The 27,028-nt window shown below is 45.2% G+C and overlaps 2 protein-coding genes across 2 annotated transcripts in view; one reads left to right on the top strand and one right to left on the bottom strand.

The window, feature by feature from the left end:
* Positions 1 to 6,447, bottom strand: part of ercc8 (excision repair cross-complementation group 8) — a 31,103-nt gene extending 24,656 nt beyond the window's left edge. The window contains exon 1 of the mRNA XM_034091992.2: positions 6,097 to 6,447. Within this exon, the coding sequence (XP_033947883.1) occupies positions 6,097 to 6,173 (77 nt within the window). The 5' untranslated portion in view covers positions 6,174 to 6,447. The remainder of the gene's footprint in view (positions 1 to 6,096) is intronic.
* A 94-nt stretch (positions 6,448 to 6,541) lies between these two features.
* On the top strand, positions 6,542 to 26,706 carry ndufaf2 (NADH:ubiquinone oxidoreductase complex assembly factor 2). The gene is made up of 4 exons (XM_034091613.1): positions 6,542 to 6,752; positions 22,755 to 22,844; positions 23,856 to 23,896; positions 25,995 to 26,706. The coding sequence occupies exons 1-4, from the start codon at positions 6,638 to 6,640 to the stop codon at positions 26,229 to 26,231; spliced, it is 483 nt and encodes a 160-aa protein (XP_033947504.1). The 5' UTR covers positions 6,542 to 6,637; the 3' UTR covers positions 26,232 to 26,706.
* The last annotated feature ends 322 nt before the right edge of the window (positions 26,707 to 27,028 follow it).

The raw sequence follows: 27,028 nt of genomic DNA, 5'->3' as shown, positions 1-27,028 counted from the left end.
GCCAGAGGTGTATAGCTATATTTGTTTAAGCCTATTGTATGATAACTGTGTGATTACTATTTCTTTTCAAATGCATATCTGCCACCCATTTACACCACTCTTCCCGTCAAGAATTGGAATTTGAATACAACTTAGTTTTAGTTTCTGGATCTCACGGAGAACACTGTCCCGCTTCATTGTAGGATTTCTGCCTTATCTCCACTTTATAAATAAGTAATTAGATAGGCTACCTTACCATTAGGCTACTACGCTCATAAAGAATGATAAGAATAAGAATAATGCAGGCGTGATCAGATCACATGACCTGTTCAGATCACATGACCTGTTCAAGCCAGTGCCGCATAAAAACAACAGTCCGGACAAGTACTGGCTTGAAACTATATGCCACTCTTTGTTTCATGCAAAAAGACCCAGTAAACACGGAGATACGATGATATAGTTCCGCATAACTTATAAAGTCCTCCTCCTGACCTACAAGTCCCTCCATGCCCTTGCCCCCCAGTACCTATCGGACATCCTCCACCCACATGCCCCACCCCGGAACCTGCGGTCTTCAGACTCTGGCCTGCTCACCACCCCCCGCACCAAACTGAGAACCTTCGGGGACAGAGCCTTCAGTGTGCCAGCCCCCACCCTCTGGAACGCTCTCCCTGCGGAGATTCGCAACATCCCCACACTGGGCGCCTTCAAAAGGGCCCTCAAGTACCATCTGTTTATCAAGGCTTTCAGCCCTTAAATCGATCTGTTGTTTTGTCTGTCTGACCTTTGTTTTGTTTTGTTTGTGCTTGCCCTATTCCTGTAAAGCGACCTTGGGTCCCTTTAAAGGCTTTTACCCTGATCTGCCTGACGAGGCTCCATTAAAATATAAATATTTTTAGTGAATTACTGAGTTTAGGCACGTTAATAACGTTTTAATTAAGTTGACTACAGTATATTCATATTTGTCAGTGCTTTCATGTCAATTCGGCGAACATAAACATAAATGATCGTGGTGAAGATGATGATTAAATTAGAATTAAAAATCGAGAGCATTTCCTCCCGTTCGTTTTTGGAGCCGGCGGGCTTCCTGATGTTTTGTACAGTAGTTGTGGACTAACCAACATTATTTTGTTAAATAAAAACATGGTGATGTTTTGTAGCCTAAATGATTACATGTCTCTTATTTAGCACAGAGTATGATCCTATCCGTGACATATGGATCTTAACAAAGATCCGCTATACAGCAGTAGTCTACCAGACATAAATCTACCGTACTGTATCAATGATCCATTGTTTGTTTGTAGCCTTTATTTAACCAGGTGAAAGCCCCTTGAGATCAAAAGATCTCTTTTTCAAGGGTGACCTGCAGGACATTAGTTACACATGTAACATAAAAACAACAGAACAACAATAAGGATGACATACAACATAATGTACATTGCAGCTGGCTTCATTATAATTACATTTATTTATCAAGGGGGCGGTCTCAAGTCAGGCTGGAGGTTTTCCTTTGAGCGAGGGCAGACCCGTGCCGGCCACGGCCCTCGCGTTTCAAACTGTCTGAAATGAGGTGCTACATCTGTATTTGCGATAAGTGTGCGTCTTTACGCAATGCTGTTGGCCTTGCTGTTTGATATATATATTGTGCCGCAGGCCGCAGCACATGACGGTTTTGTGTGCCCTCCCATGAAAATCATATGCCCTCCCTTTAGATTTGTTCTGGCGCCGGGTCTGAGTACCAGCCGCTGCAGTACCAGCAGGGCCATCTACAACCGGCGTACCAACTGCAGCCTGGCCCATCGCCTCAGCCAGCCTATCAACTACTGCTTTCCACCCCTGGTGCTTTAATGCAGCAGCCTGTACCAGCCCTGCCAGTTCAGTATTCCGTTCAACCACAGCAGTCACTGTCGGGTCAAGTGCTCCCCTGCCTCCTAGACAGCCAGTCCCAGTACCTAAACTGCCTAAATTAGTGCGTGACAGCGAGAGAGAATGTACTGACCTAAAGATGGCGCTGGACCACTTACTCAGTGACCACACTGAACTGTCTGAGCATTACAAGTACCGTGTTCTCATGGAACAACTAGTTCTGGATGACGCCCAGCTAATAGGTGCGCAGGTCACCCTTGAAAAAGAGATATTTTGATCTCAAGGGGTTAAATCACCTGGTTAAATAAAGGCTACAAACAAATAGCCCAGTCCTGCAGGCATTATGCCCAGCCTTACACGGCCGCCATGCAGGCCTTACAGCGGCAATATGGACAGCCACACCAGCTCGTACAGAAACAGATGCAACAATACCAAAATATGCGCAGTGCTGCTGTTGTTATCCAGGCAGCGTACAGGGGCAATCAAGTCAGAAAGGAGGTGGCTCGTTGGCATCACGCAGCCACTGTGATCCAGTCTGCATGCAGAAAGCACAGAGAGGAAGTCAAATTCCAGGTCTTGCGTGTGTCTGCCATTATCATCCAGAGATACTATCGCTCCTGTATTCTTCAGAGGCAAGAAAGGGAAGAGTTTCTCAAAAAAGCAGACTTGCCAAAATACACAGAGCTACTACTGTCATTCAAGCAAACTTCAAGAGGCATAAACAGCAATCAGCTTTCAGGAAACAACGCTGGGCAGTCTGTGTCTTACAGCAGAGTTTTAGAGCTCAGAGACAGAGAAATTATGAGATGAACAATTACCAACAGTACAGAAAAGCAGCTATCGTGTTACAAGCTGCATAATATATCATGGAATGAAATCCAGACAATTCATCAAACAAAGGCATCAGGCTGCCACTGTTATCCAGAGGGCTTACAGAACCCACTGTCAACACCAGCAGTATCAGACCATAAAATCCTCCATTCTCACTATTCAACGACGGTATCGGGCCACTGTAGCTGCGAAGAAACTCCTCATCAAGGACATGGACGAGCGCTTGCTCCATCCAAGGCCCGACAGGGTCTTTGCTGAGACTCGGCGCCAGTACTGGGTCCTGCGTGGGAGACAGGCCCTCAAGCATCATCAGAGGACTTGCACTGGATACAGGAAGTGGAAAGGGAAGCCAGTGATACGGATTATGTCCGACTTGCCTTCTGCCCGTCTGCGGCTCCTCAAGCCTCCATTCTTCTCTACTGGGCTCGGCTGTTTTGGGCTATATACTGTCAAGGTAGGGTGGCGCAGTGGAAAACGGTAGGGAGTCATCTTTAAAAGGTCTCACCATTCGCTGTGTCCACCTAGATCTACTTAATAGCATCGATGCAGATGCTTTCCTCTTGGCCTTGAGGCGATTCACCCCCTTCGAGATTCTCTCAGATCAGGGGACAAACTTCCGGGGAGCAGCTAGGGAGCTTGAGGAGGCGTTTGCTGGAATGATGTCCCAACTGCATGAGGAACTTGCCAAGAAACCGATCAAGTTTCGCTTTAACCCTGCAGCATCTCCCCACTTTGGTGGTGCCTGGGAGCGCAAGATACAATCGGTCAAGAAGGCTCTACAAGTGGTGATCGGCACTCAGTATCTCCAGGGAGAAGTCCTCCTCACCTTGTTAGTTGAGGTGGAAGGTAAGTAAGGATCGCGGCCACTCTAGTCAATGGGTGCTATTCCACCACACGCGCCGCGTGACGGCTCAGATGCGTCCCAGAAGCGTTTCAGAAGCGTAGCGTCGTGCGTGCAGGCTCGCAGTTTTGTTATTGATTCGGGCATCCTGGACATTTGTACTTCTACAAGAAAGTAAGTAGGCTACGTAGTTAAATGTTTTATTTTTGTGTCTGTTTAAATTGTGTTTATTGTTGTTATAAATGTCCTATTTTGTTGTGTTGTAGTCTACAGACAGACTTAATAATAATTGTAATAGTCCACTTCCATGATGAAAACTTCTAGAAGAAAGTAAGTAGGCTACGCAGACGGACCCAGTGGAAACTGGGGTGTCATCAGACCTCGCAGATCCTGTGACACCAAGCATGTTGCTGATGGGGCGGCGGGATGTCTCCCTTCAACAAGTATCATACGCTACAGACACCCTCAGCAAGAGGCGGTGGCGTCATTGTCAAATGATGGTTGACCACTTCTGGGTGCAGTTCATCAGAAGCTACTTGCCATCCCTTCAAGTCCGCCAGAAGTGGCGGCAGCACACTGATGATCTTCTCCAAGGTACTGTCGTGATGATAGTTGATCCTCAGCTTCCACGTGCCCACTGGCCAGTGGGGAAGGTCGTCAAGCTGAATGCCAGTGCTGATGGATGCATCCGGTCGGCTGAGGTTCAAGTCGGGGACAAGACGTACCTGCGACCCGTGGCACGCCTTGTACCAGCTCTACCGGACGACAATGCTGATCCACAGACTTCCGCTGCATCTTAGGGAATTGATTCTGTTTTACATAATAGCTATGCTATTCTGGGGGTGGCTGTTGTAAATTCCCCTTGTTTCCCTTGATCTGCGTTAATTCGTTCGTGTTTTAGTCAGGCACATTTAGGGACAGCTAATATAGCGCAGCTGCGGGTCCTAGAGCTGTTTACACATGTGTGTTCATGACAGGACATTATTGTGGTCGCATCGTCACATGCATAATTACCATCGTCACAGAGAGAATGCGTTCGTGAAGAATGTGAGCATATATTCAGATCTTTAGTATTGGTAATGTTATAAGATTGTATGCATAGTGTCCTGCTGAGTCAGTGTGTTCATGAGTCTATTGATGTCCCGTTTTTAGCTGCTATGTTGTTCAGAAATGGAGCTAATGCTAGCTAGTTAGCTAAGTTAAGCTATTCAGTGATAGTGTGTGGATGAGATACTAGCTTAGCCTTTATTAGCCATGTGTGTGTTTGCAACGTGTCTAATGTGTTTAGCAACAATTAGTATCGCTGTTGCTTATTATTAATAACCAGAGTCTGGTTAGTTATTGTAATGTGAACCTTATTTCTATTTCTGTGTATTTTGCAGAAACCATTCATTCATCTCTACTCTACATTCATTCAATCTCTACTCTACATTCATTCATTCATCTCTACATTCATTCATCTCTACATTCATTCATTCATCTATCTCTACATTCATTCATTCATCTCTACATTCATTCATCTCTACATTCATTCATTCATTCATTCACTACTGCTACAGCTGTTGTAAGAACCAAGCTAATATAAAGTCCAACGACTGTATCTCCGTGTCAACTCTCTAACCGGAGTGCTGTTTTGGATGAAGCGGTTCCAGCACAAACGTCACAACAAATAAGATTCCCCAATAAATACCATTACCATTGTATTTTAACTCTTTCTGTCTTGTTTTTTACAACAGGTTTATATTATTGAATTGTACACATTTTTACATTTCATTGTTATGGCTTTTAATTCAGGCAAAGGTTACTAGTCTAATTTTCCATGATTTATTGCATTGTGATCGAACTCTGTTTTATTTTTGTAACTCGTTTTTATTTATGTTAATATCATTGTTGTGTTTTTTCTGCCTGTCCTGGATGAAAGGTGCCACACAGAATACAAATAAAATAAAGTTATTATTAGACTAATCACTAAGACAATCAAAAGAAAATGAACTGTTGACAAGTTTTGATATTTGGATAATCACAGTTAGTTTTTGAGTCATTTACAAACATGAGCTAGTAAAATCTTTTCAACGCAAACAGCAAAATACATCATAAAATGAGACTTTACAATCACATATGTTGAGATTATAGGTTTATGAGCCATCTGAGTATGCATATAAATTAATGTGCCCCTTAAAGATCAGTATTTATTTTCCTTTCTGGTTCAAAATAAGAATACCTTTATTCGTCATTTACAAATAAAGTTATTAAAATGCATAAAATATAAATTACACAAATTACAAAAATACTCATCCAGGTGGACTACAAAAATGACCAATAACAATATATTATTTTAAATAAGTGTTGGATGTATGAAGCAGTTTGATAGTAGCCAAGTTACAGTAGTGAAATAGGAAGTATATATATTGTTTATTTACAAATGTATTACAGTAGTTGCATTGTTTAAAAAAGATAAAGCAGCCAGTAATAATATTTATAAAGCGATATTTGTATTAAATTATATATTACACAACAGAGGCGTTCTAGTCTTTGTTGCTGTATGTGTGCAGGGGTCAGGGGACATTGTTTTCTCTCACCTCCGCGTTGACTCTGCACGCCTCAGTCGCAGAGGATCATCCACACCAGCCTGCCTGGCTGTAAGAAACCCCAACATTGCTATAATTTGAAGATGAAACTATATTAATAAAAGGACTAGTCTCCAACCTATCCTACCGTTAGCCAACCTAGCTCAAAGGCTAGCATGTTGACTACATTGAATTAAGTTTTCAATCGTAACTGAAAAGAAGCGCAAACAACAAGTCATGTTGTTGCACATAGAGCCTCTTAATAACTAAATACGTCGAAAGGCCACTTTGCTTCGACAATGTCTTGTTTATTTAACATAACATTTCTCTAACTTCCCAACTGCTCAACACAATGAACCGCCATGTTGGAACGTAATGACAACATTCAATGACAAATGCGATGATTGGCTGTTCAATAATAAGCGTCCAATCACAAAACGGCTTATTCATTCTATTCCCAACATATGAAGTATTGCATAAACAACCCAGTGAGAGGACACACATCTAACAAGGGACACGAAATACTCAAAAACCTTCAAGTTTTCCTGTAAATATGAACAGGGTCGCTGGAGTTTTACGGCGTACGTTTGGAATAGTACGCGAGCACGTCGGGACAGATCATGTGGGAAATACATATTACCAAATCCCAGAACAGAAGACATGGACAGGTAAATATAATGTAACATGTCCTCTAAATCAAGCTTTGTTGTGCTTACTTTAGCCAGTAATGAATGTATTTACAGTATTGATCCCTACAGATATGCATGCTTTTTTAAAGCCTCGTCTAAACTTCAGTAAGCTTCTTCTGTCCCTGGCCCTGTTTGTTTACTCCATAACTAACTTAGCCTTTCTTAGCCTGATTGTTTTGATATCTAGTTAAGAATACTGCATATTACATATTGATATTCCAGCAATGTATCTATTTGTATGTAATGTATTGCGCATGTATGACTTTCTTTCTTCCCTTTGACCCTTGTAGTGTAAAAAGCTCGCCAGTAGATGGAGCAAATACCTCACCCAGAACATCTCATTGTATAAAATAGATTTAGTCTATATTAAAATTGAGCAAGATTAACATTTAACTCATTTTGAGGCCACAATAACTGCAGCTCCACTGTCATGGGCCCTCAAAGCAGAAAGGGTCCTCCTCATTCCCTTTTCAGTGTATTTTTTTTAATTTGACAAATATGACCCCAAGTGACCCTTATTGCTTCTATCAATAATATATTCTCTCAAATCTTTAAATAATAGGAGCGGTAATTCCGCTGCCAAAAACATGGCAGTTCCACTGTCACTGGCCTTAAAAGCAGAAAGCATGTCCTCTACTGTTCCAGGGGAAATTATTTCTTGTCTGTTATGAGGTTTTAGAAGGAGGTCATATATCCCTACTGAGACATGGCAGTGCTACAGTTTGTCATGCTCAAGCCAAGCAGTAGAACTGTGTCATCATCAGGCTAATCCATGGTGGAATGCCAATGGTGTCCTTCACACCTTTTTGAAGGCCAAGGACACAGTTGTAGGCCTAGTGGACTCAACGTCTGGTTTTACCGTGAGTCATTCCTCAGTTGTCCTAACTTTAGGAGATGGAGAGAGATAGGCAATTTGTATGACTCAACTTAGCAATAGTAAAGAAGGTTAGATGGCATCAGGGGCATTTTTTTATTTGAGAAGCCCAGCACATCACCCTTGTGTTTTGCAAGATATTTACATGGAGGAGATGCCATCATAGCTGAGTGTCATTTTAAAATGAGACAATGAGAGTTTTACAACAAAAACACTCAGAACATTGACATTATCTATGTGTCAATGTCAGATCCACACCTGCAGAGGAACTTGTTATGGGTGAAATATAGTGATGCACTATATCTGAATTGAGAATGCCTATTCTAGTTGAACTCATTAGCAGAATCACAGCTAATCCCACTTTCCCCTTCCCCTTGCCCTATAGAGGGCATTGGTCAAAGGGCCAACCTTCCAGACATTATACTGTTGGTTAACCAGCCATGGACCTTTGACTTATTAGCAAAGTGATATTATGCATCGTGATATCCATTAGGAATCTTATGCCTGAGAATGAGTTCAGTTCCATTGCAGACACTGTCTTTTTTCTAATATGGGATACACACTACACAGCAGTAATCCCTCCTACCCATGTGTTTGTCTCCCTCTCTTGGTGCCACAGTATACAACTTCAATAACGCATGAGCTGAATAGGTATGTTACAGTGCAAACATTCAGTGATGCTTTTTCAGAGAGTGAAGCCAAGAGTTTGTTTTTTCAGTTTTGGACCGACCGTTGGCAGGTCCCAGGCCTGCTATCTTTCTGACTGAACTTGACTTTGTGGTTCACCTTTTCTCAGCAGTTTGCAGGAAAACGTGTGCCCACCTCATATTTATAATTCATTACAAGGCTGCTCTTCAACCCCTGGCTGTCAGACTATTTAAATGAGACATCACACAAGACCATTTTCCAGCACGCTACAGGCTACCATAATCACTGCCCAATCACAATGACTGACACTGTGGAGTGGCTGGATGGCCTGTGGAAAAACTGGTTTCTGAACAAACGCACTCAGAAATGCAAGGCTGGTGCATACACATATACCCTCATATACGTTTATAATACACACATAAAAAGACATGGCACACACATTTTCCTCTTTATTTCTACCACTCACCCAGTCCAGCCTTGTGGAAATAAAGCAGATGCATTATTCAGTCCATATGTCTTGCTAAAGCGGGTTCTTTTTGATCTTAAACTGATAGGCCAAGCGTGGGCTCAGGGCCTTAAGGCATGGACCGCAGGGCTTTCCACTGCAGCACATAGTGGTTAAAGTAGGTGAGGAGACTCTCTCTATCTCTCTTTCCCTCTCAACTCTGCCTAATTCTTCTATTCATTTGTCCATCCCTAGTATTCAGGCAATCCCTCTCTACCTTTATCTATGCTTTGCTGCTCCCATTTTCTACCTCTCTCAATCTGTTAACTTTAGAAAACTGGGGCGTAAGCAATTTCTTGTGTGTGGTAGGCTATATATGAGGGTTTTAATGGCTGCTAAGACAGAAAAATAAAAGGAAGCCGCTGCTTTTTTACGTGACTGTGTCCTATCTAATCTCAACAACTGCCCATTCTTCTCCTTCGGGTGACCTCTTTATTTGCCTCTAGTTAGTCTTTCCTTCCGTTGCCCCTCCCTACCATTGCTGCCTCTCGATTTTCCTCCTTTGAAGACATTCTAGTGAAGATTTCTATTCACAACATTGGAGTAGTTCAGCAGTGTGGAGGGTTATACCCAGCAGAGTGCTTCATATCCCCCTCTCCTCAGATGCTGCTGCACATCAAAATGAAAAGGCCTGAGTCTGAAGTACACGCCTAGAGAGGGGAAATGTCTGTACATGTCTTTAGAAATAGTCCAGCTAAGAGGCCTACTGTGTGCTTCTTCCCCACAGAGAGAACTATGCTATAGGCCAGGGGTATTCAACTAAACTTCAACGAGGTCCAGTTAGAGAAAATGTCCCCATGCAAAGGTCCGGAACATCAAAATGTCTAAGTTGCTTTATGAATTAGTGTGATATATATTGAAGTAGCCTGTAGCTTTATCAACGTCTGCATGTAATCAACAACTGACTGCCAATCAAATAAAGAAAGTACAATTCATAAACAACAATATGTATTGTCAATTAACATTGAACTATACAGATATACAGTACAATACTGTGGATATGTGTAATGTTCCTCTCGGGCTGCATTTAAAAATAAATAGAGAAAATACATAAAATAGATTTTGAAAATGTGTGCATCTTAAAAGTGCTTAATTTTAGATAAATAAAATAAAATGTGGCAGCAGCTTGAGTTTCCCTTTTTCTTTGTTAACCGTTTCACATCATGACTTAACTGTTTCAGACGATTATAGAACAATATCAGTCTTTACACATCATAACAATTGAACAGTTTTAAAGTTTCTCTTTCTTTCCCTCTTATATTGCAGTCCCTCACTCACTTTTTTTTAATTCAGTGCGAGAATTGAGTTTGAGTTTGTCCTGCCAAGAGTTTCAATGTGGGCTGAAATTGTGTCAGGGCCATTCTCATACACACATGCAGGTGCTCATTGGTTAGCCTCGGTTAGCCTGCCCTGGAACGGTATTTAGTTTTATTGGGCTCTGTGACTGCTTATTTGTTGTGAACTCAGTTCTGACTTGAGAGGGAATGGAAGTGTTCCCACTAAAGGGTCTGTGTGGCAACACAATACAAAAGGTGAATTATGGTCAAACATGGTGTCACCACACAAGCCCCCCCAGAATTCACGTGTAAACAAAATCCGTATGGCAGGGAGGAACAACCCGCCTGCCCCCACGAGACCTGCGCACCGGAGTCGGTACAGCGACTTCCGCCTGTGCGACCCCGTCAGAGGAGAGACCGGAACAACACTCCCTGACAGGAATCAAAGCCGGGGGGCGGCCCCCGTCTCGGTGGCCGAGCCAGCACCACCGGCTGGTCCACGTCCAAGTGAGCAGCCTTCACCCGGTCAACCGAGACGTGCTCAGCCTTACCGCCCATGTCGACCACCAGGTGTTTGTCACCGTGTTCCAAAACCCAGAAAGGTCCATCGTAAGGGGGCTGCAGGGGGCCTCTGTGTGCGTCGTGACGGATGAAAACGTGCCCAGCCGAGCGTAGCTCCGCAGGAACTTGAGACCTTGGCGCACCGTGCTGAGTAGTCGGAACTGGAGCGAAAGCCTCCGCTGCGTCTCGCAGGAAAACCCGCTGGGCCGTGGCAGACCAGGGAGCTGATGCATTTGGGAGGAAATCCCCCGGAACTCTCAGCGGCTCACCGTAGACCATCTCCGCTGTAGAGCACTGCAGATCTTCCTTAGGTGTGGTCCTCAGGCCCAGCATCACCCAGGGCAGCTTGTCGACCCAGTTACCGTCCGTAAGGCCGGCCTTGAGGGCCGCCTTCATGGAGCGATGGAAGCACTCGCAGAGGCCGTTAGCCTGAGGGTGGTAAGCGGTAGTCCTGTGCAGCTTAACCCCCAAACCGCCTGCCACGGCGTACCAGATTTCGGACGTGAACTGAGAGCCCCTGTCTGAGGAAATATCCGACGGGGTGCCAAAACGACACACCCACGTTGCAATGAAGGCCCGGGCAACGTCTGCGACCGACGTCGAAACAAGCGGGACCGCGTCCGGCCAACGGGTCGTTCTGTCCACCATGGTGAGGAGGTAGGAAAACCCCTGAGAGGAAGGCAATGGACCAACCAGGTCAATGTTGACGTGATCAAACCTCCTCTCAGGCACCAGGAAACGCTCCAACGGGGCCTTCGTGTGGCGGTGCACCTTAGCGCGTTGACAAGCCACGCACTCCCTGGCCCAAGTCCTCACGTCCTTTTTCAGCCCTTGCCAAACGAACTTCGCCGCCACCAAGCGTACCAAAGGCTTAACGCCGGGGTGTGACAGGCCATGCACAGCCTTGAACACAGGACGCCTCCAGCTGGCAGGGACGACAGGCCGCGCCAGGCCCGTAGAGACGTCACACAGGAGAGTAATGCCCGCGTCGCCGAACATCACGTCCTCCAAACATAACCCAGTGCTCTCCGGCTTCAGAGCCTGGACACCGGGGTCAGCGACCTGGTCGGCCGACCATGCGATTATAATCCAGACCCAACTGGGCGGCACCGATGACGACCCTGGAGAGGCAATCAGCAACCAGGTTCGACTTGCCAGCCATGTGCTTTATGTCTGTAGTGAACTCTGGTATGTAGGACAGCTGCCGCTGCTGACGTGCCGACCAAGGCTCCGCCACCTTTGACATGGCGAAGGTGAGCGGCTTGTGGTCGACAAACGCCGTAAACTCCCGGCCTTCCAGCATGAAACGGAAGTGCCGCACGGCCAACCAAAGACCCAGGAGCTCACGGTCAAAGGCGCTGTTCCTGCGTTCTCTGTAGTGATGGGAATTCCGGCTCTTCTTGGTGAGCCGGATCATTTGGCTCGGCTCACCAAGAAGAGCCGGCTCTTTCGGCTCCCAAAGGGCTCTTCAGTTTACCACATATTATACCTTTTAATTAAATCAAATGTAGCCCTGTTTTGACTAATGATTTATATGTGTACACATATATCACTTAAATTATTCAATACATCCTTTGTACTGAAGTATTCAAAAGTAAAAATTACATGTTTAATATAAATTATTTGCTGTGGCCAATTGTTTTCATTGCATTTACAGACCCGTGTAACTCTCTGATACCACCCAATGAATGCATTGACTTGCTTGTAGAACCACGCTACACAAAACAGATAGCAACACCTATAAAAACTATTTTAAAAAAGGGGCTACCATATCAACCTATATAAATATAGTTTTTCTCCCTGCAGGAGAGGGGAGCGTGCTTTGAGATCAGCTGCTAGGCTGCAGCGGGGAGAAGAGGGGGACAAAAAGAGATCTCCGTCCTCCGTGTTTTATTCTTATAGAAGTAAGAAGAGAAGTAATGGGGCAGAAACCCTCCTTTTTACACAGCGGTCCAGACATAGACATCAAACGGCGACATATATTCAGTTGCCAGTTACTTTTGGCATTAGGGCAGGGATATCTAGATACTTTCCAAGGTTTGACATAATGAATTGTGCTACTTTTAAAGCAAGCAACGATGTTTTAAAATCTGTAATCAAAAAGCTCCTCAAAAACACTATAGAAGCAGTTCCCGGCTGCCGTTGTTACGTTAGTTCAAACAGTAACAACGGACTACTTTTCTTAGCGGATGCATGTCAATTTAAATCAATACATAAAACTATTTTTTAAATCAATAAAATCTTTTTCTAAATCCATAAAAGCATTTCAATTATTATTGGGAGTCATGTCGTTACTTTGTTGAGAATGTGGCCATGTGTAATAAGCGGGATAATGTCCACATTGCACATTGCATAATGTGCATTCATGCCGATCTAGATCCCTCCGCAAAAACAAAACAAAAAACGGCTCGTTCGCGGGCAAGAGCCGGCTCCTGTCGTTCACTTAAAAGAGCCGGCTCTTTGAGCCTCTGCTGTCCAGTCGATCGCCTGGACGGGGGTCTTGCCTTTCAACGCTTCATACAGCGGCCGCATGATGTGTGCGGCCCGGGCGATGAAACTCACGGAGCGACCGGGCTGTGAGCGGGCGAGGAAAAGCCGCAACAGCCTCCACCTTCGCTGGCAGAGGTGGTGCACCGCCTTTGGTGACGCGGTGCCCCAGGAAATTAATGTCAGACATCCCGAACTGGCACTTTGCAGGATTGATGATTAATCCGTTTTCGTTGAGCCGTGGGAAAAGGGCTCGGAGGTGGGACAGGTGCTCCTGCACTGAAGCGCTGGCGACGAGTATGCCGTAGAGGTAGACAAACACAAACGGCAGGTCCTGCAGCACCGAATCCATCAGGCGCTGGAACGTCTGAGCAGCATTCTTGAGCCCAAAAGGCATCCGCAGGAACTCAAAAAGTCCAAAAGGCGTTATCACTGCTGTCTTGGGAATGTCCAGGGGGTGCATGGGCACCTGGTGGTATCCACGCACCAGGTCCACCTTGGAAAACACCCCCGTACCGGCCAGATGCGCCGAAAAGTCCTGAATGTGCGGCACCGGATAGTGGTCAGGCGTAGTGGCGTCGTTGAGTCGGCGGTAATCCCTGCACGGGCGGAACCCGGCGTTCGGTTTGGGGACGACGTGCAGAGGTGAAGCCCAAGGATTGTCGGAGCGGCGGACAATGCCCAGGCGCTCCATGGTTGAGAACTCCGCCCTCGCTACAGCCAGCTTGGAAGGGTTCAACCACCGGGCCCTGGCGTAGACAGGAGGCCCCTCAGTAGTGACGTGGTGCTCCACGCCATGCTTAGTGGTAAGCGCAGAGAAGGTGGGCAGCGACAGGTCTGGAAACTCGGCCAACAGTCTGAGAAACGTGTCTGCCCCCGACAGCGAGCCCGACAGCCCGTCGTACACTGCGCTGCCAAGTGTGCACACGAGGGAAGAAAACCAAACGCCTATTCTTAACGTCCACTAAGAGTCCATGAGCACACAAAAAATCCGCCCCGCGGAGGGGAAAAGAAATGTCCGCTGTCACAAAATCCCAGCTGAAACGCTGTCCTCCGATGCACAAACACATAGGCCTCACGCCGTACGTGCGAATGGGACCGCCGTTAGCCATCGTCAATCGCGGTCCGTGCCCACCACGAGTAACGTCTTCACTCGACGCGGGAACTACGCTCCGTTGAGCGCCGGGGCACACAAAAACAGGCTCCCCGAAACGCTGACGAAGAGGAGCCTGCACGTGCCGCCGATGCTCAGGGCCACTACTGTGCACCTCCGTTTCCCGGGGGTTTGTAGCTGCACGGAGCAATGCATTTCTTCGCCATTGTCCCGAAACATGCGTGGTGAAAGCACCTTCCCGGTGTCTCCACGCCGGCTCGGTACTGCCGTGTCCGGCCTCCGCCATGCTTTCTTGACTGCAGATGGGCCGCTGAGCGTCGCGGCTAACGTCTCTGCACTGGGCTGTCGTGTAGCCGGGAAAAAACGATCCGCTTCCTCAGCCAAGGCACGGGGCTCCGTGACAGGCGTGTTGGCCAGCGCCGTCTGGACCCGGGGAGGTAAGTGACGCAGGAAAATCTCCGTGAATGCGATCTGGGGATATTCGCCCCCTAGCAGATTCTCTCCATGAGTTGAGATGGCTTGCTGTCCCCTAGGCCTTGAATGTCCAGAATTTGGCGGGCCCTCTCCTTAGCAGATAAGCCAAATGTCTTAAGGAGAAGGGCCTTAATCGCCTCATATTTGCCATAGTGTGGGGAGCAGCGACAAATCCCACCAACCTGAAATGAAGTGGAGCTTCCCAGCGCTGCCACCACGTGGTAATATTTTAAGTCCCCATCGCGGACTTGCCTGCAGGCAAAGTGTGCCTCCACGTGGGCGAACCATGCCTCCGCGGCGTGCTCCCAGAACTCCGGCAGTTTTACGAAGACATCGCGCTCAGCCATGTTCGTTAAGTTTCCGGAAACTTTCTCGGAAACGTCAGGGTCACCAGTGTAGTGCCGATGAAAGGGAGTCGGAGGCGGTGTGTTGAGAATAGAGTTTCAGTCTTTATTATCGGAAAACATGAAGAAGGTAAATACACGTCTGCTCAGTATGACAAGCTAGGCAGGAATGACGAGCTAAAGCTAAGTGTTCCCACTAAAGGGTCCGTGTGGCAACACAATACAAAAGGTGAATTATGGTCAAACATGGTGTCACCACAACACACTGGTTCTATGCTCCCAGTGGGAAGGATGAACATGAATGAGTCCGTCCACTCAGGGTTAAAAGCTCTGTTCTCACTGTCTACTTTCCTCTTCTTGGAGAGTGCCATGTGTAATTAATTATTTGTCTCTCCCTGCCTGCCGCTAACACGCCTGTTCACTCTCCTCTCCGCTTCTCTCCCTGTATCGCTAATCATTGTCTTCACTCACTTTCATCTCCGCTTCTCTCTGCCGCGCTCTCATCTTCATCTTCATCATCTCATCTTCTTCTGTGTTTCTCTCCCTGTATCGCTCACCCGTCTCTTTCGCCCCCTGTCGGCGGCGGTTAAAATAGAATCGCCCCGTCAAAATTGAAATCCCCTATTAATGTATTGATTGTAGGTCCGGGTCCGTATAGGTCGGCGTCTGGGTCCGGATCTGGACCGCGGTCCGCCTGTTGCCGACCCCTGCGTATAGGCTGTGGAGCCCCAGTGATTGTTGTCTATGGCAGGGCTACAAGATAAAGCCACTGGCAATCTGGCCACTGGTCTTTAGAGGGTCTTTGCCTTGGTGTTGGCTCTATAGAGCTGAATAGAGAATCTATATTCTTCTCTCTTTCTGTGTGTGTCTGTCCCCCAGGCCCAGTGCTGCCTCACACTGCATGGGGCACCATGTCATGCTGCCCAGATGAAAGCCCAGCATTCTGCGGATGGGCTCATTCGTCTTCAGCAGTGGGCCTGCAGCTTTGACGCCTGCCTTTCCTCCCTTTATTTAGGAAGAGAGGCGCACTGACATTATCGGCCGCTGCAGGCACATTTGAAAATAATTGCCTGTATGATTGCTATTTTTCTTACCTCTTTGAGGAGGTGTAGCCTTTGTCTTGGAATCAATGGCTGCTCAATACTGGACAGAGGAAAGGCAGTTTCCTTTCATGTCTTAGTAAAAAGGATGTATTTTTAGCGCTATTCATTTTAGCAGTGTGTGCCATGCAGTTTTAATCTATTGGTCCTCTCCACTGTGTGGAGATTTGAAGGGATTCAGAGGTTCTTCCGAGGTGCGCCACGCTGTTGCAGAGAAAAGATGCATTGACTTGTCGTCCTATCACTATCCCTCTTTCTTTGTCTATTATTTATTTGATTCCCCATCTTCTATGAAGTGAAAAACTGAAAAGGCCTCAATTCTGCTATTTCAGGCTGGGTGACTCTGGGGACTGAGTTAGGAGGTGTGTGTGTTGTGATATCAGTGTGTGCATCTGTGGTTGTGTACATGTGTTGGCATAAAAACTACACACTGTGTGTATGTGCACATTAGTATCTGCTTTGTATTTTTGAAAAGGAAAAAAAACTGCAAGTGTGTTTTCTCTCCACTTCATGCCCAAACACATTTAACACAACAACAGATGGCTGTGTGTCATCAGAGCATTGATTCAAGCCGCATATTTCCATGGAAAGAGTCACAGCGGAGAGAGACGAGGGTCCAAATGGCTGTTTATTCTGCCACAAGTCATCCCCAGGGTGTGATGAAGGAAGGTCTATCATACAGTAGGACACCAAGTCAGTGTTTGCAATGGAGCAGCTATGTCCAGAGCAGCCACAGTAAATCATGTTAATTGATCAGCAGCTTTGCAATGCATGGGGATTAAATGAAGGTTGTTTAATCGTTAACGAAACCACGTGGGTTTAGCTCATCTTGCTTTCCACCGTTTGCCAAGTGTGTGTTTGTGTTTGTATGTGTATGTGGTGGAACACCATGGAGTGGTTTGACTACTTCATTAAAAAGGCATTGAAAAAGATGGATGCTCATAATAAGAAACAGGCACATTTATTTCTTACGGTAGAGTATTACAAATGGGCCTAGCTCCAATATCGGTACTCTAAGCATCTTGCAGGTCTATTAAACACTGCTTTAACAGTAGACCTGTTTCTGTAAACATGTTTGATTCATTACCTACACATTTAACATGATGCGACGTGGTGAAAAACCCTAGGCAGTTGATGGGGCCAACAAATTAATTACAATAATTATAGGCGCTGTCCAGTGCATTCGTGTGTCTTTCTGGTCAAATGGCCAGTAAGGTGGCTAGGGGCTCCTTGTCGGTCAGAAACTCAGCCAGAAAGGCTGACTGACAGACCAACACAAAGCAGACATCTCCTGGAGCCGGTCGCTGCTTATTCAATCCTGAATATTTTAATAAAGCAGAGAGAAATAAGGCTAGGAGTAAGGAAGGAAAGATAAGGCAGACGGAGATTCAGAGGGTGCAAAAGAAGGTGGGGTATAGAAAGTGAGTGAAAAACAACAAGGGGGATGCTGACATATAGGGTGAAATTATATAGTGGGAAGAATGGAGAGAGTGAAAGTAAAAGGAGGGTTTCTGACAGAAAGAGGGTGAAATGAGTGGGTGGAACAGGCAGACAGATAGAGGGGGAGAGAGAAGGTGGAGGTAGGTTAATGGAGGAAGAGAGTGGGGGACTGAAGGTGCAATGGAAAGGAAGGGGGTTGGATGAGAGTGATGGAGGTGAATAGAAAGGGGTGGACAGCTTGTTGTATGGACATCACACGTATGGGCCTCAGAGGAGCCGGAGAGGAGGAGGAGGTGGTGGGGGGTGCACACCGCTCCACAGCCTCACAAAGGACGCTGACTTCCTGGCTCGCCACGGTCCTTTTCTATAACCCATCGTGCAGAGACGGGACTTCAAGAGGACGGGTGGTCGTAAGTGGAAGGGGGTAAAGTATCCCTTTCAGTATGCTTGCGTTTAGTTAAAACGCGCAGGGGAAATCAGAGTACTCTTTTCAGCATGTTATTACTTTTTTTATGAATTATTCTTCTCTGTTTTGCCGTGAGTCGCTCAAGCCTCAGCGGGATCGACAGCAACAGGGACAAACAGAATGAGGGCTGGATAAAAAAGGCAAACAGCAGCAGTGGCAGGCCTACTTTACGCCTGTAAGCCCCTCCTTTTACCAAAATTGAGTCAAAACAACGGCTGGCCTTTTCCCTCTAAACCAGCTTCACTAGGCTCAGGGCTAATGGGTAACCATGGTTACAGGCATCACACATCCCCTCAATTATTTTTTATTTTCTACAGGATAAGAGATTGGAGAGAGAGGAGGGAAGGACAGGGTGCTGGTATTGGTACCTGGTTGTCCTTGTATCACTGATGCTTATCCGATCACTCCATCTTCATAAAGCTGTCCATTACCATGCAGGTATTGGTCCCCCATCCCTCCTCTGCACACGGCTCAGCTGGAGAGAATTAAACTAGGCTCACAACAGGATGATGGGACCACTGCTTCTGCACCACAGTGTCAGGCCCAACACTCACTGCTTTAGTGTACCTCTCGCTATCATGCAGAATGTGAAGAAGCTCTTTATTTTGAGATTGAGTTCCAGGTGGGAGCGTTTGTCTAAATTGCAATCTGTTGAAAGGCAAGTGTACGTGGTGGTGCAGAAGAAGTCTGTGTTGATGATGAGGAGCAGGAGGTCCACCAGTTGGAAATCCGTTTAGTTTTTATCGGATTATTTTGGGCTCTCCATTTCCCGGATGTTGCCATTCTATGTGTGTTACCCTCAGAACTGTGTCTGTAATCAAAGGCGAGTGGAGGAGGAAGACACACAGCGAGCAAGACGCCCCGGAATGACATTGTGGAGGTGAGAAACCTCTCAGGTCGCCCCGAGCAGCTCTCACCTGTGTGTGTGTGTGTGTGTGTGTGTGTGTGTGTGTGTGTGTGTGTGTGTGTGTGTGTGTGTGTGTGTGTGTGTGTGTGTGTGTGTGTGTGTGTGTGTGTGTGTGTGTGTGTGTGTGTGTGTGTGTGTGTGTGTGTGTGTGTGTGTGTGTGTGTGTGTGTGTGTGTGTGTGTGTGTGTGTGTGTGTGTGTGTGTGTGTGTGTGTGTGTGTGTGTGTGTGTGTGTGTGTGTGTGTGTGTGTGTGTGTGTGTGTGTGTGTGTGTGTGTGTGTGTGTGTGTGTGTGTGTGTGTGTTGAAGCAGGTGATGGAGTTTAGCGGGGGGTGTTCAGGGTTCAAAGAGCAGCCCTCAGAGCGCATCACGTCTTACTCTAACGAACGGGAAAGATAGGTGTACCTGCCGTTTGATTGGCTCCCGATCTGGCTGCCAAGGCAACCCCTCACCCATCCTGTCTCCTCCCTTCCTTCCTTTCCTCTCCCCTCCTCCCCCCGGTTCCACAGCTAGGCTCACAGATGAGTCGCGCTCAGACAGGTGAGATGGCTCATGAATATTTATGCATTGGGATTTCATTCCTCCTGCCGCTGGCCCCTCCCCCTCAACAACGCAGCGTTGCGTTTGTCCTTCACGGTAAGAGACTGCGTCCTCGCTCCTGTCCCTCAGGTTAATCTCCCTGCTCTCGTGTGTGTGTGTGTGTGTGTGTGTGTGTGTGTGTGTGTGTGTGTGTGTGTGTGTGTGTGTGTGTGTGTGTGTGTGTGTGTGTGTGTGTGTGTGTGTGTGTGTGTGTGTGTGTGTGTGTGTGTGTGTGTGTGTGTGTGTGTGTGTGTGTGTGTGTGTGTGTGTGTGTGTGTGTGTGTGGTGTGTGTGTGTGTGTGTGTGTGTGTGTGTGTGTGTGTGTGTGTGTGTGTGTGTGTGTGTGTGTGTGTGATAAGTAGGTTTCCCCTTGTGAGTGATGAGAAGGAAGACCTGTCACATGGGGGCCCGCTGAGATGGAGAGCTCCCAGCACCTTTCATACCTCTCTCTCTCTCTCTCTCTCTCTGTCTGAGGTCTGAATTGTGCTGGATGTGGGATCCTGTATGACTATGATAAACTTTATGAAACTAACACTAAGGAGTATATAATTCAGTTAGTCGATAATGAGGAAAATTAAGTATTTTGACTGATTGATAGCCAACTAGTCTTGATTGATATTTAACAAGGTAAAATACAAAACATTTGATGATTTAATCTCGTCAATGTGAAAATGGTATTGCATTGATGTATCGTGTGAAGGCAGCTTAACCTGATGACACAATTTTGGGATATCAACTTAAAAAAACAACCTCGGACTCTAGTAATTTATGATCAACATTTTATATAATTTCTTTGATTTCAGAGACAAATGGTTCATCCATAACAAAAATGATTGGGGGGAGGGATTGGAACACAGTGTTTATTGCTACAGCTTTAAATATAAGGGGCTTATTGTTTTTTCCAACTGTAATGTATTATTATAACACTCAATTATTTTTTTATTTTTCACTGTTGGTCAAACAAAGTAAACACTTTTAAGGTATGCCTTTATGGTCTGTTTTTAGATTTGAAAATATACTTTTTGTTTTAAATAATCTGTGGATTAATTAGTAATGACAGTAATCATTAGTTGCAGGCACCCCTCTCAGCTGGGTAATCACTATGCAAACAATGTGCCAGGCCAATTCTGTTATGCTATGTTACGTGTAGATTACATCTGTAATCACAAACCTAATATCCACAAGTCATCACATTTCTTTACTACATCTTCAATCATCTCACATGAGGTAACAGGATGTGTTTATGTTGAAATGTTGCAATATATTTGTAGAATTGCACGTTATAAAGCTTTAGCTTGTGTGTGTTTATCTGGAGTTGTACCATCTAAAATATTACCAAGAGAGCGATATTCACAGCAGTCCCACTGACAAGCCTCCTCCCAATGCGTATGTGTTGGGAGGATCAGCCATGTTTCATAAATATATGTACATACTGTATTTGTTACTCAAATCCAAGGATAAAAGCCATGGTGGAAGAGGTTTAGTCATGCTGCAAAAGCAACAAGACAAGATGAGCGCTCGGTTGGAGTGTGACAGAATGGAGAGGGGGGGATGCACCGCAGTGGAGAGAGATGGAGAAAAGGTGGGTGCCTCTTGATGCTTATTAGCTAGGCATTAGTTTTAGTTAAGCACATTGCTTGTGGGGACTGTATCATAATTGTACCATTTCAGTCTGCTGCCACCCACACCAATGCAAATACAGATATAATCTGTTTTAATTAGCATACCTGTTAAATGTATTTGTGAGTATTGCCTTGGGAACAGTCTTTTGTTTGCTGGCAGTTGTTTTTGTTCTGCTATCATGGGGGTTTTCTAGAAAGCTGTTCCTCAGAAGACATTGTAAGGCATGTAAACAAACGTGAGGATCATAGGATGCATTTTACACGTTGCTGGGCCAGCTAGGTGAGAGAATGCAGTGTTTTTGTGAGACCTGGATACCAGAAAGCTGGAGCCTGTGAGGCCTTGGCTTATAGTGACAATCTAGTGGGAACCAAAGCAATGCTAGCCTAATTAGCTGACCTGATTACTAAATGGATAAAGTATGGGAAGGAATCATCACTTTCTAAGGCATAATTGCAGAGCAGCACATGCATGAAAAATGTCTTCATTGGAAGAAAACAAATAAGCTTTTATTATAAGGCACTCCCGTATACACTTAGCCACTTTGTAATGTCATCACTCATCCATCTCGGTGCAGTAGCTATCTGTTATGGCTGAAGTAAACATTAAGGCCATCAGTCTGTGCTGTGCATGGAGGTGGTTGCCTCCATTTGTCCATGTCCAGTCATCTGCGGAGAAACGGTGATGGAATCCTGACAGATTGTCTGTGTTTTGGAGCGTGTTGTTTTCCTTGCCCATCCATTTCTCTTCTCCCAGCCGTGTCTGCCATGCATCATCACTCTCTCTCTTTCTCTCTCTCTCCCTCCTACCTCCTCCGTCCTTGCTTCATCATTTCTCAGAAGGATGGGAGCGCGCGATGGACATCCAGCTACCAGCGAGGAGAAACTATGGAAATACTTGTTCTGAACACTGTATAAAGCTCTGTAGCAACTCACAAAGATACAACTTGCTCTTTTTTAATTATCTTGTCCCCTTTTATTCTGTCTCCATCCCTCTCCATTGCCACCCCCCTATATACCTCCATCTCCATGTCATTGTGTGCCAGCCAAACTTGTCTAATCAGCAGATTCGACCAAAAATAATTGGCGGTGGCCTTGCTGCTAGCGAGCATCGTGCTGTATACAGATAGGGAGAGGAGCACTTAATATTCCACGCAGCTCGTGCCTCTCCTGTTCTCTGTGATATCTGACCTCTTTTGTCTCCTGCTCGGCTTGATGTTGATTTTGGAGGGCATTGTTAGCCAGAGCGCTGTGATTGGAAGAGGCTTTGAGTGAGGGGGGCTGTGGTTGGTTGGGTTAAAGTCAGGCTGATTTGCATAAAGGCTTAGCCCAGATTTGGAGCCACTCAGCGAGATCTGAGAAGAAGGGCCCGAGGGCCACGAGGTAATCATCCATGGCCTGTCACAGTGCTGTCATTCCTCTGAGTATTTGTGTGTCTGTGCGTCCGTCTGTATCTGTGTGTCTGAGAGCATTGTGTCTGCTCCTCATGTGTGTGTTTGTATTCCTTTGCGTTTTTGTATGCATCGTTGTTGAGCATCTCTATCTCACTCTCGCCGTCTTCCTCTCTACTTTTTGTTTTGTTTCCCAGGCAGGTTGGTCCGTGCCAGGCGGATGGTGGTGGCAGCTAATGTTACAGAATATGAATATGTGGAAGGCAGCATACCAATGGAGTGGGACTGTAAGTGTGGACCGCAGCATCACTGTTATACTTTTAATATCACTAGTATGGATGAATGATAATGTTAATAAGAAAGTATATAAAGGGCTGCACAAATAAAATGGAATAACAAATGCATGCCTGTATCTATTGGGGCCTAGGCTAATCCATTGATTTTCTTTCTTTTTTTTGTCTCAAACTGCAAGAGGGGGGTTGGGAGAAGCGTATTCATGAGTTTATCAAAGACGCCTTCTGCTGGTGTTATACAACCGTATCAAAAATAGTGTTTCAAATGTCTTACAACTGGATACAAACGGTTCCCTCTGTCTCAGACTGGCTTTATCCACCTTAAACCCTTCATCCTGCTTCGCCCCATCCCTCATGCATTTTCATCAGGATGCAAATAAGAAAGGGATAAAAGAGGCCCAGAATCCCTGTGCTAGCTGGGGGAAGAGTTAGAAAACCTCACTCTCTCTCTCTCACTCTCTCTCTCTCTCTCTCTCTCTCTCTCTCTCTCTCTCTCTCTCTCTCTCTCTCTCTCTCTGCCTTTAACCTGCTCTGCTGTGCAACCAGCTCAGCCAAAATAGAGCTCCTTTTAAAAGTGAAAAAATATGACAGACATACACAGTTCTACTCTGGAGGAGAAAGAAGGACAGAGCTACTGATGGAGAATGACAATGTCTACTTTCAAATGCAAAGATCAGAGCAGACTCCTACTGTCTCTTCTGAGACACAGCACTCAGTGGCCCTGCTCTGCCTAAACTAAAGCAGGATTATGGTTTTGAGTTTATCATGTGTGTAACTTTTACCATTCTGCATGTTTCCCTATAGTTCACTAAATGAAATGATAAAAACCCTAGATACTGTGTGTTTTCCCATCTTGCTTGGTAACTCTGTTTTCACCAAGCTACCATTGTGCCCTGAAACTCAGCGATGCTATAGCAGCTTTTAAATATCACTGCAGGTTTTGTTTGTGCTGCGTGTGTTTGCGTGGGTGTTCTCACTCTTCTTTTTTCCTCCTCTCTCCTGCAGCGTGGATCCGAGGCAGACGGAAGGAGCCCCCCTCTGTCGAGGTGCGTCTCCCCACCCAGCCTCCCCGCTGTGCTGATGGTTGGACTCTAGAGGGCTGGTTACAAGGAAGGGAAAGATAGAAGCAAGGAACGGCTTTGATTTGTTTTTATCTTACAGTTTGGAACTGAATCCTGGAACTTTCGGGGGACAGGTGTTAAAATAAACAGCAGCTGAAGTGCATTGATGGCGAGGCGTAGAGCAAAGACAGCTTCTGAACAAGCGGCTCACTGACACCATGTCCTAGTTTACTTTATTTTTCCCAGTGTTGTTGTATTTCTGGCAGTCTCTAGGATAGGAATTGTGAAGGACTGCAGTTTTTCCCCTCGCGTACCTCTCACTGGGTTTATTGCTCTTTAAATGTGAGAATGCTGGAAATTATTTGGACGGCGAAATGTAGGTCTATAGGAAATCCCTTGGAAGGCCGATACCGAGGCACTCTTTCTGTCTCTCTGTCCTCTCTTCTTGCCAGTGGCCAATGCCATCCCCTGTCTCTATTGCCAGAACATTCTCTTCCAATTTTCTGCCTTGCGTCTGCCCAATAGCTGCCATCGACAGCTGGACAGTGTTGATGTGGCCAAGGCTTCACTCCCAGCACATTACCCTACCCCTTGTCACGCTCCCTCTCTTCCCGGTCCAAGCCGACATAAATTGATTGGATTAAATCCTGTCATTAACAGGCTGGAAAAGCAGCTCAGTATGTTTGTCTCTCTCCCCAAAGCGGGGCTTTTTGGCCACAGCTCTCCCCTCTCTTTTCCAGTCCTTCAATTGTGCCAACACACAACAGCATTATGCCCAGTCCTCCCTTCTTTTCTGGCTTCTCATGCTAGGGAGAGGCTAACATCACTGGACACTAGTTGTGGCTCAAGTGGGTAACTATTCCACTGGTGGACTGCTTTCAGGCTATAATTGTTTCCATGAGGACTGGTTGTTTATACTGCGAATGCCTCCTGGCATGTTAGTTTACCAATCTGTTCCAAACACTACATTTTTAACCAGGTTTTATTGGAAAATATAGTGCAGGTTAACTGAACACACTTGGTCTTCTGCTAGTAAATGTCTTACTTTTTACTCTACACACGCAAACACACACACATTTGTCCCTGGAAGATTTTCAATGCATTTTTATATCTTTCTACTTTTGACTAGGCAATTTACTTGTTGTGCCTTTCGGACAAACAGGGTTAGAATAGTAAGCAGGGGACATATAACTGGTTCTATTTTCCAACATCACAGAACTTGGTAGATGCTGTCTGGTAATGATTTATTTGTGAAGTGTTGGATGCCATGCCATTAAACTGTGGTTGCTGCCCATTTTATTTTACCTTGGTGGCTATCGTTGGCAATATTGCATGGCTGCTATATGTAATCTATCAAGAAATGTATAAGCATGTTTTTACTATTGATTTTAAACACGTTTTACAATGAAGGGTCACCGACCCATAAAGCCCACAATGTATAAGAAGTCAGACTATGACAAGGATAAATTCAAGACATAACATCCGTAAAAACATTTAAGTAAAGTATCAACATGTCGTGTAGGTTATTTGTCTTCCTTCCTTCTATATACAGTCTCATTAGTTCAAACTATTTTTAAATCAGGTTGTATGCTGTTTGGAGACTTTACATCTATAACTCACCGTGGGTTTGTTTTGAAAGTGGACTGCATGTTCAGGAGTAGGGGAGTTTTAGTCAACAACAAAAAAACTGTAGAAAACACTGCCGGCTTCGGAAGAAAGGAAGCTTATCGACTCGTAAGTAGGAAGTGTTGATTTCAGCAAAAACTTAAATTAATTCAATTTTCAATAGGTTAATCCATCCATCAATCCTCTGACACTTATCTGGGATCGGGTGATGTAAATTGATTATATCACAAGACATTATTGTTTTGTATGACTGGAAAGCACTGCTTTGAATGTCAATACATTCTGATTCAAAGCCACATCCTGCCTACTGATTTTCCATCATTCTTTTGACTGTTTATTTATTTTGTATTATTTTATTTCACGATTTATTAAAACGTTTTATACTATCTTATATTTAATGTGTTGAACACTGCAAAAACACTGAATATGCATGTATGTCCACCTCTGTGTTTTATAGGAGCTTCTGAAGAATCAGTCTTACAGGGACAACATCAAAATTAAGGCCAGGGAGGTGGAGGAGAAAGATCTGATCCTACAGGCCAAGGAATATGAAGATGGTCTTGTGACGACTCCTGCAAAGACTCTTGCCAAAGGCCATGCCGCCTCCACCGACTTCGGGAAGCAGGAGATCAGCGAGGACCCCAGCAGCACTGCCAACACCTTTCAGCCCGGCTCCTGGCTGCCCAAGAAATAGACTGAGACATCCACATTCAGGGAGACCGCTGTACAAGAAAACACAATCCAATAGATAAGCCCTGCAATAAAGAACTACCTATGTGAAACTGATATTCCCATTCAGTTGAAACTTTGTAGTGTAACTTTAGAAGCAACTTTCAGTATAATGTAATTCAAGTCCATACCACAACCTGCGACTTCAGAAATAACCAGTTTAAATCTCTTTATTTTATCTAGGCTGTAATAATTTCAAGGATGTTTTTATTGGATTGTTTTACATTGTCAGGTTTCTATTTCCGTATTCCCTTGGTGTACATACATTGTATATAATCAAGACAATAGGCGTCACTCATCTTGAAGCTGACTTTAAGTAATGATTCAATGGAGCCAAAAGGAAAAAGTGAAATGCTTCACAATAGTCAATTATAGATACTGTGTCATGCATTGTGGATATTGCAAGAAATAATTTCTAATAAATTGTGACTGGTAATATCTATATTGACTGCTTAATCTCAAAATAAAATATAAATATTGTAAATGTATAAATTGAAGGTGATCAGAAGAGCAGATCTCAGCCATGACCAAATATACTGTGCATCCTTTTAAAATGTTCTTCAAAGAGCAACATTTTACTTTGTCAAGATGAAAAGCATAATTTTTTTTGATGAAGCACAAGGAAAACAAATGTTTCATCAGGTTGGAATATGTATAAAACATAACTTTTAACTCTAAATTAAACCCTGTAATCAAAAAAGGCAAGAAGCTTAAACTAAGCTTGCATTAAATAATGTGTCGATTTCACCCAAGTTCCCTTCT

Source organism: Pseudochaenichthys georgianus, chromosome 9 (assembly GCF_902827115.2).
Source record: "Pseudochaenichthys georgianus chromosome 9, fPseGeo1.2, whole genome shotgun sequence".
Classification (NCBI taxonomy): domain Eukaryota; kingdom Metazoa; phylum Chordata; class Actinopteri; order Perciformes; family Channichthyidae; genus Pseudochaenichthys; species Pseudochaenichthys georgianus.
The sequence above is the reverse complement of the archived record's forward strand: the minus strand, read 5'-3'. Positions and strand labels throughout refer to the sequence as shown.

Bases quoted from the DNA above. Each gene is read 5' to 3' on its own strand.
- ndufaf2 (XM_034091613.1), top strand. From the start codon at position 6,638: ATGAACAGGGTCGCTGGAGTTTTACGGCGTACGTTTGGAATAGTACGC. The intron at 22,845-23,855 runs GTAAGTGTGGAC...TCTCTCCTGCAG, and splicing joins CATACCAATGGAGTGGGACT to CGTGGATCCGAGGCAGACGG. The intron at 23,897-25,994 runs GTGCGTCTCCCC...TGTGTTTTATAG, and splicing joins AGGAGCCCCCCTCTGTCGAG to GAGCTTCTGAAGAATCAGTC.